This window comes from Lipotes vexillifer, unplaced genomic scaffold, assembly GCF_000442215.2.
Source record: "Lipotes vexillifer unplaced genomic scaffold, Lipotes_vexillifer_v1.1 scaffold835, whole genome shotgun sequence".
Lineage (NCBI taxonomy): Eukaryota > Metazoa > Chordata > Mammalia > Artiodactyla > Lipotidae > Lipotes > Lipotes vexillifer.
In genome coordinates this window covers 2,416,934-2,426,205 of record NW_006774135.1, presented here as the reverse complement: position 1 = coordinate 2,426,205, position 9,272 = coordinate 2,416,934, and the positions used below count along the sequence as shown (strand labels likewise).

The 9,272-nt window shown below is 54.0% G+C and overlaps 1 protein-coding gene across 1 annotated transcript in view; it reads left to right on the top strand.

Moving 5' to 3' along the window:
* The window catches only part of CUNH1orf174 (chromosome unknown C1orf174 homolog), an 8,084-nt gene extending 1,208 nt beyond the window's left edge, over nucleotides 1-6,876 (top strand). The window contains exons 2-4 of the mRNA XM_007448960.1: nucleotides 4,943-5,053; nucleotides 5,813-6,301; nucleotides 6,763-6,876. Of these exons, the coding sequence (XP_007449022.1) occupies nucleotides 4,943-5,053; nucleotides 5,813-6,301; nucleotides 6,763-6,876 (714 nt within the window). The remainder of the gene's footprint in view (nucleotides 1-4,942; nucleotides 5,054-5,812; nucleotides 6,302-6,762) is intronic.
* Nucleotides 6,877-9,272: the final 2,396 nt, after the last annotated feature.

Sequence of the window (9,272 nt, the reverse complement as noted above, 5' to 3'; positions counted from 1 at the left end):
TGCGGTATGCGGGCCTCTCACTGTTGTGGCCTCTCCCGTTGCGGAGCACAGGCTCCGGACGCGCAGGCTCAGCGGCCATGGTTCACGGGCCCAGCTGCTCCGCGGCACGTGGGATCTTCCCGGACCGGGGTACGAGCCCGTGTCCCCTGCCTCAGCAGGCGGACTCGCAACCACTGCGCCACCAGGGAAGCCCTTTCTGTGGATTTGAATTATCGTCTGGGGTCACCTGCTTCCAACCCAAAGAACTTCCTCTAGTATTTCTTGTAAGAGGAGTCTGCAGCAACAAGTGCTCTCAGTTTTTATTTATGTGGAAGTGTCTATTTTGCCTTCACTTTTGAAGGATAGTTTTGCTGGATATAGTATTCTTGGTTGACAGTTTTTTTGTTTGAGAACTTTGAATCTGTTTGAATATACCCACTGTGGTCTGGCGCCCATTGTTTCTGCTAAATCAACAGTTTATTTGTTGGGCTCCCTTGTCCTAAGGAGTCATTTTCCTCTTGCTGCTTCCAAGACTTTCCCCTTGTCTTTGACTTTCAGCACTTAAACAGTGTTGCATCTGCTTATAGGTCTCTTTGCAGTTATCCTATTTGAAGTTCAGTTCTGAGATTGCTGGGTTTGGGGAATTTCCTGGTGGTCCAGTGGTTAGGGTTCCGTGCTTCCACTATAGGGGGCGTGGGTTCAATCCCTGGTTGGGGAACTAATCCCACATGCTGCACGGCGCAGCCAAAAAGAAAAAAAAAAAGAAAGAGAAACAGAGATTGCTGGTTTGTACATTGTTGTTTTTCAATAAATTTGGGAAGTTTTCAGCCATTATTTCTTCAAATATTTTTTCTGCCCCTCTCTCTCTCCTTTCTTGCTGGTACTCCCATTACACATATGTTGCTGCACTTAATAGTCTCCACCATGTCTCTGGGGCGCTCTTCATTCTTCTCCGTTCTTATTTCTCTCTGTCCTTCAGCTTGTGTAATCTAGCAATCTTATCTTCAAGTTCACTTATTCTTTCTTCTGCCAGTTCATATCTACTCTTGAGCACGCCCCCACCCCTGCCAGTGAATTTTTTACTTCAGCTATTGTAATTTTCAACTCCTGAATTCCCATTTGGTTCTTTTTTATAATTTCTATCTTTTTATTGATAATCTCTATCTGATGTGATGTCATCAAATCTTTCTTTGATCATGGTCTCTCTTAGTTCTTGAACACGTTCATAATGGCTATTTTGAAGTCCTTTTCTGATAAATCCAACATCTGATCACTCACAGGGAGTTTCTGTTGCCTGCTTTTATTCTAGTGTATGGGTCTGCTTTTTTGTTTCTTCGCATGTTTCATAATTTTTTGTTGAAAACTGGACATGTTAGATAATATATTATAGCAGCTCTGGGTACTGGTCCCCCACCCCCACCCTGAGGCTTTTTACTGTTAATGTCCTTTTTATTTGTTTAGTGATGGGGTGGATTCTAGTAGAGTCTGTTTCCCTTCCCACGGCTGAAGCTGTGATGATGCTCCTCAGGGGCAGTGTTGGGTGTGCCCACAGTAACCTGGGTCTCACTGGTTTCAGGGGGGCTGTCTTCATCTTTCTCTGACCACACCCAGCTCTTTCTTTTTTTTTTGGCTGTGTTGGGTCTTCGTTGCTGTGCACGGGCTTTCTTTAGTTGTGGCGAGCGGGGGCTACTCTTCTTTGCGGTGCGCGGGCCTCTCATTGTGGTGGCTTCTCTTGTTGTGGAGCGCAGGCTCTAGGTACATGGGCTTCAGTAGTTGTGGCTTGCAGGCTCAGTAGTTGTGACTTGCGGGCTCTAGAGCGCAGGCTCAGTACCTGTGGCACACGGGCTTAGTTGCTCCGCGGCACGTGGGATACTCCCGGACTCAAACCCATGTCCCCTGCATTGGCAGGTGGATTCTTAACCACTGCACCACCAGGGAAGTCCCCACACCCAGCTTTTAAGCTCCGCTAGTCACCAGCTGATCACCCAGTCGTTTTCAGCGATGACCTGGAGTATAAATTTTCTACAAAGGAATCTAGTCACATTCTGGCTTCTCTGAAGGAATAGTTTCTAAGATCAGTGTTTGATGTTTGTTCTGACCCCAGGAGGGATCCTCCTGCTGTGTTTTTCCCTGGCTGTCTCCTGAAGACTATACGCCTACACTTTATCTTGACTTTTCTCCCATCTGCCTTTCATCACAGCTTCCACTGTTCTTAAGGACCCCTTAGGCATTACCTTCTCCACACTCTGTTGTAAATGAAGTTGGAAGCGATTAAGAGCCCTTTGTTTTGATGCCTGCCTCTTCTCCAGGCAGAATCTGAGCCAGGGCTCCCCAGCTGGAGACAGTGACAGGCTTCTCTGTGTGACACCTCTGCTCTCAGAGCTAAGTGCTCAGGGGAGGGAAGGGGGCCAGCAGCCTGAGATCCCCTGGACTTGCCTCTCCTGGCCTTGGAACCACTGCTCACTAGGAGGGGCGAGGGTGATGGGGCCCCAGTCTCCTTAGTGCCCTGCCCAGGCAGGAACCCCTGTTCCATGAGTGGGGCCTCGGCAGAAGGGAGCCCCTCCTCTCAAGCGTGCTTGCTGGAGACTTGGCCTCACAGCAGGTGGGGTGAGGGCAGAATGAGAAGTGCTGCCATCCTGCTCCCCTGGGAAGAAAGCCCTCTGCCTGGGAGCGGGGGGAGGGTGTCCTGTGTGCTGACCTTGGCCGCTTGGAGTTGGGACACCAGAATAACTGTTTCTTCATTTTGCTTTTTGCTTATGGGACCACTTGCAAAGGTTTTAAATGGTTGTTTTTAATACTCTTCACCAGTTGCACTGGGGGAGGGTTAGTGGAGCACCTCTTGCTGTTTTGTTGATCTCTTCCAGCCCTTTTAGTCTTTAACAAGTCTGCTTGGAAGGAGGAAGTCTTCAATGATGGGGACTCTTTCATTTAGGGATTGTTTACGTGGCAGCAACCAGTTTGCCTAACTGAAGAGCAGCGGTTCTCCAAGTTAGAAAACAATGTAATTGATTCTTGACGTTTTGGAGCAAGGGCCTTAGAGGTAGTTTTACCCACGATTAGACTAAAGCCAAAATGCCACTGGAGTTGACTCTCACAAATCTGGTGCGGATGGCAGATGGCCTGCTCAGGTGCCTGTAACCACAGCTCCTGGGTCTCAGCCAGACCCTCACCGACTTCACCTCTGCAGAGGGGCCCAGAAAGCTGAGGGGTGACAGGCCCACCCGAGGAGCTGTTGTACAAAGCATCTAGAGGTGCCCTGCTGCCAGCAGAGGGCCTGCACGGCACACAGCCCCAGAGCCGGACAGCAGGTTCTCTGCTCGGTCCCTCTGCAAGCAGCCAAGGCTTTCATGCGGGTGGCTCTGGTGACAGAGCAGGGGGAGGTGCTCTGAAGCCAGACATCACTCTGTGTGACCTTGGCAGGGTCCTCTCCCGAGTCTCCATCTGCAGTGGGGTGCTGCTCCTTTTAAAGCCGCTCAGCACGAGCACAGCGCCTGTGTGTTGACACTCAGGGATGGTGGCCGCTGTCACGAGCGCCAGTCCCCCCTCCCCGAGGGAGCCTGGCACAACCCGGCATCGAAATGTTTGGGGTCGGACTATAACGGGAAGGAGAAGATAGTCAGCAGCTTTCTGGGGCTAAGAATGTCTGTTCCCGACTATGGCAGCGCTGGAGCTCCAGGGAGACCGGGTGGTGCGGTGCCGTCCCCACAGGAGATATTCTGTAATCGTTTAGGCTTAGTTCCTTGGGTATGACCGGCCACACTGCTGCCTGGGCTCTTTGAGCAAAGCCCAGCCCCGGGGTGTCCACATCAGCGGGTCCTGCCTTGTTCTCTCTGTGGAAGCTGCCTTCCCCTTCCCTTTAAGTGCCCTCCGCAAGCTGTCACATGCCTCGGAGCCTAGGTGACCTGCCCTCCTCCAGGGTCCTCTGGATGAGATGCTGCTGTAAAGATTTCTAAACTAGCTTGTGTGCTTTCTGATCTCTTTTCTCCACTTTTGCGCATGCTGCCCCCCATCTGGCCCCATCTTCAGCCCCCAGGTCTCGGTCGCTGGGACAGCGCTGTCAGGCTTGCCCTCCGCTATGCCCTCCTCACTATCCCCCACCTCTCTTACTTTCAAGTTCTCACTTGCGCTTTAATGTGTTGTTTTCTAAGTGTCTGTGGTCCCCATTCTGGAACAGAGAGAGCAGTCAGTGGAGAGGCAGGTGAAATGCAAATGAAGCCCCAGTTTCGTGAATTGTCGCGTCAATGCTGAGCTTAGTTTTGACAGATGCACCAGGTTGTTGGCTGCCGGGAAGATGAGGGAGGCACGGGCAGGAACTCCCTTCCCATCTCTGCTGCTTTTCTGAAAACCTAAAATTATTCCTAAATAAAATGATTGTAAGTTTCATTGTTTTAATTAATTCCTTTCTTGTCACTAGAAGACTTCCCTTTGCATTCCAAGTGAGATGGCGGCGGGCGGTTTGTTAGTGTTACGGCCTGTCTGTGGCAGCTAGAGCTCCTTTAAGCTGATGGGATTCGGCCTGACTCCCCTGTGATTTCAAAGAGAGGGTTTGGGGAGGGGGGCTTTTGCTTTTTCACCTTTTATGAAGAACCTTCTGAGCAAGGATACAGGCTGCTTATTCTAAACACCTGAAGTCAACTGACATCTATTCACTCACAGATGGAGGTTCTAAAAACGTGGGAGGTAGGGACAGAGTATGCGAGCTTCCCAGATCATGGAAATGGGGGTCAGCACCTTCCACCCAGCTTTGTGCAGATACGCACATTCAGGCCACGGTATCAGGGGAGCCCCTGGCGGTGCAGTGGTTGGGACTCGGCGCTGTCACTGTGCGGGCCTGGGTTCAACCCCTGGTTGGGGAACTAAGATCCCATCAGCCACACGGTGTCTGTCTTTCCATGGTCGATAAAAACATGGGGGTGGGAGGGGCCATCTTCGGGGTCTCTGACCAGCCTCTGGTCTGGCCCAGCTGGCAGGTGGAGTGCGGTCCTCGGCGCGCCTCCGAGCCCGGAGCTGCTTGGCCACATCGGCCTCGGCCCAGGAAGCCCGCGTCGCCACGTCTGCCCGGACGGCATGTCAGGTGAGCCTCAGCCCCTCGGAGACAGGACTGGACTGAGTATCCACCTTTCCACGAAACGTGTCACATTAGAAAGCCTTGAGTGTGGCGAACAGACCAGAGGTGAGGTCACAGCACTGTCGCCATCAGAGGAGGCCCCACCCTCGGTGCACATGCTCCCCACCCACCGAGAGCTGTGGGCCCAGCGGCCTCTGTTGGGCAGCCTGAGCAATGTTGGCACAGGCCATGCTGCTCACCCCAAAGGGCAGGTGGGGAGGCAGGGGACCCTGTGTCCAGCCAGGGTCACGCAGCCATGGTGGCCCGGTGGTCCCAGTTTCCAGAGCTGCTCCCTTGAGCCACAGCCTGGCGGTCTGGCTAGACTTGGCTTCACAGCAGCAACTGGCCTGGTTTCCCTCCTGGGGTGCCGCTTGTTAGTGCTGCGCTGAGTCAAGTTCACGGCCCTGTTGAGCGCCCACTCCTGCCGTAGAACAGAGAGTCCTGCCTCGTCAGAGCTCACAGCCCAGCAGAAACGAATGGAAGCTGGGTCTGGGGTCATCATTTTACATGTCAGGGTGCCCCTCGGGGACAGCTGTCAGTCTGGACTCCGCCCCTTTGGCGGCAGACAATGAAAGGACCCTGTCCTGTAAGTTGTGGCTCCAGCAGTGACGTCGCTTGCTGCGAGCAGGACTGCCCGCCCCTGGCGTTGAGGCTTGTTAACTATTTGCCATCTGCTTCGTAACCTTCAGCGTGTCTGGTCTTCCCTTGCCTTTTCTCTCCTGACAGCCTTCCTCATCACAAAAGGCCACCGACAGGCGAACGTCCAAGAAGTTCAAGTACGACAAAGGTCATCTTGTGAAGTCAGAATTCCAGAAACCCATCCCCCAGAGTGACAGCACTGCTGTGCCCACAGCGACCCCCGAGACCCCGGGTCAATGCGAGCCTCTGGCATCGGCCGAGGACAGGGCCAGGCTTCCAGGAAAGGAAGCCAGCGGCTCCGCTCCTCAGGGGACCACAGGACTCCCCCGGGGGCACTGTGGAGCCATGAGTGACACCTGCCCGGTAGAGACTGAGGACAGGCCACCCCCGCTGAGATGCGGGGCCCCTGCGGGAGGACAGTCCGGCAGTGGCTGCCCCGAGAGGGACGGGGTGGCGGCGGACCTGGAGCAGAGCCACACGCCTCCACTGCAGATGGACAACAGCGTCCTTCTCGACGACGACAGCAACCAGCCAATGCCAGTGAGCCGCTTCTTTGGAAACGTCGAGCTTATGCAGGTAAAGCCTGTGGCCTCTCCCCCGGGCAGGCAGCCCCCAGCAGACCGCACACCTGGTCGCGGCCCCAGTTCACACGTGTGAGTGCCACCAGATGCAGATCAAACACAGTAAGAGCTCTAACCCGGGAGGAGAGAACAGAACGGTTGTTGATGTGGGGCATCCCCCGCACGGAGCTGAGAACCGTTGCCATAGCGAGCGCGGGTGTGGGCGGGCTGGCCGACGTGAGTCTGGACCCTGCTGCGGGGTGTGAAGTCATGGCCGTGGTTTGTGGCTCTCTGGGCAGGTCCCCCGCATTTGCCAGGCTTGCTTTTGCTTTTAACCCAGAGTCTTTCCTCTCTCCCTCCATCACGCTGGTGGGGAGCACACTCCCATGACAGGGGGGTGGGGTGGGACCAGAGCCCGGAGACGGGTGCTCGTGCTGGGCAACCCGTGCCTGAAGCAGGTGTTCTCTTCCCTCCAAGGACCTCCCGCCAGCGTCGTCATCCTGCCCTTCGATGAGCAGACGCGAATTCAGGAAAATGCATTTCAGAGCCAAAGACGACGACGACGACGATGCCAACGGTGCAGAAACATAGAGGGTGGGACGCACACATTGGTCCTCCGCACGTTCAGTACTGTTGACGCTTCCCAGTTCGGCACATTAGAGATTTATACCAAACCCATCTCCAAGAGTCCACGCTTCTAATCAGAGTTCACAGCTGACCCACAAAGGTCAGCAGCACAGAACGCCACGTACCCGCGGGGAGACTGGCACGCGTGAACTAAAAGACCTTTGCGTGCAAAGCTGTTTCCGCAGTGATGCGTTTTCTCCCATCTGTACCCACGGGGGGTGGTTCCAGCTAACTTCTCTCGTAAATGAGAGATATCTCTATAAAGGAAACTCTTAAGCTTAGCTTTGATAACGTGCAAGTTTATTTTCCATAATCAAAATTTGATCATTCTTGTGACTGATTCAATCCCAGTTCTTAAAGAACTCTCCTTTATTTCTGTATATGAAGCTCATGTGTACCTTGGACATTCAGCAAAATCCATATGGAAAAGAAATAAAATATATTTTGAAAATATTTTTAAAGAAGGCTTATGTCCCTAGAGCTGTATTCCTTTCTAAAATGCTGGACAGCCAAGTGGAGAAAATAGATCCTGTCCTGTCTTAACACGTGTGAGGCTGGCTCAGCTTTGCACCCGTTAGCCAGCGCCGAGAGCTGAGAGTGCAGGGCTGTGAGCTGGAAGGGACACGGCCCCTCCTCTTGAGGCTGTGGGATTTCTGAGATGGTAGGCGTTCGGCACATTCCTCGCCCTGTGTGTTGCGGGGACCAACCATCCAGCGAAGCCGTGTTCTTCTCGCTGGTGCAGTGTCACCTGGTGCAGCTGCCCTGCCAGAGCTACACTGCCACTCCCCCTGTCTCAAGGAGCGCCTGGTGACACATTCTTGCCAGTGGGCTCCGGAGAGGAATGTGGGCCTGCTTGTCTGCTGCCCCTTCCTGTCACCAGCTGCTGGCAGAGGCCCCCAAGGCTGGTGACTAGGAGAGCGTCCAAGAGGGAGCCTGGTCCCCGGGTGACAGGCACAGGAGAGCTGCCTGCAATTCCGGAGGGCCATGCTGGATTTTCACGAGTGAGCAGCGGTCCTACTGTTGCTGCACTAGCAAACACTTCTGGCTTAGTTAGGACAGCCGTTAGACTTCCCTCCCTCTAAAATGTCCTGTGAACCACGGAAGTTTCTTACATAACATCATTTGGGGGCAAAATGTAGTTGAAGTGCCCTGTAAGGTTGGCCACTGTCCTTGATGGACCCCAAGTGCCGCCAGGAAGCGCCTGTCCCCACACGTGTCCCCACAGTCCCTCTGCTTCAGTGTGGTCCTTGTCCCGTCAGCAGCTGTGACCTTCCCCTGCTCTGAGTCATTCTGTGATTTATTGGTCAACAAACTACTTTAGTAACGTGACGATGTTGCTTCTAAGGCCTTTTGGCAGCACCCAGGGAGAGTAATTTACAACCTGAGATTCTGCAAGAATGACTGTTAGTCACGGCATTCGGATTAGTGGGGGTCGAGCTGCATCAGATCTCAGGGGATTTTGTCTTTCCCCTACACTGGCTCCCAGGAGAAGCATCAGCCTGAATCACAGCCCACCTGCAGGACAGACGCGTCGGCATGTTCCCTCCAAAATGCGAAATGTAAACCTCACTCCTGGATGCCTGAGCCCCGCTGGCTTGCGGTCCGCGTGGAACCTAGAGAAGTTCCCCCCCAGCCGCCCAGGTTGCTGAGCTAAACCGCAGGAAGCTCCCCACGTGTTCCAGGCCTTTTTCTGACTGATGACGGACAGTGTGGTGGGCCATCGTCCCGCCCACCCGCCTCCCCAGCGCCAGCTGGCTCCACTAAGTCGCAGCTCTGCGGTTTCCAGTGGCAACTGGAGGATCACGTTGAGTGCAGGGAACGTGCCCAGTGGAACCTGCTGGGTGTTGAAGGTGGCCAGGGTGGGCAAGTCCATGTCCCTGATGGTTACTCCCGAGAGTGAGATGTTACCAAAAGAAAACACCAGGTGTCCCCATAAAGAGGCGGCTGGGACCAGGGCGGCGCATCTGGGGAACCTATTCTGTGCTCACGCATGCAAGGGCAGCACAAAGAAAACACGTCGTGAGGCCAGCCCAGGGTGACGTGTGCAAGACAGATGGAATGCAGATCAGGCCCGGGGGACGAAATAAAGTTTCAAAAAGCATATTAAAACGCGTGTTAAAATTGCTCTAATTGGGAGTACTCCGAGGATGTGTTCTGCCAGCATTTAAAATGAACGTCCGACCCACAGGCCAGGCCATGTGACACATGCAGATTTTTAGAAACACCTACGTGAATCCACAAAATGACCTACCGGTGCCAGTGCAGTAGGGGTGTGGGGTGCGTCCTGCGAGCATTCCTGTGACTCTGTCGACTGCCATCGACCGCTCATCCCTCTTCCTTGCGCACTTCTGTGCAGGGGA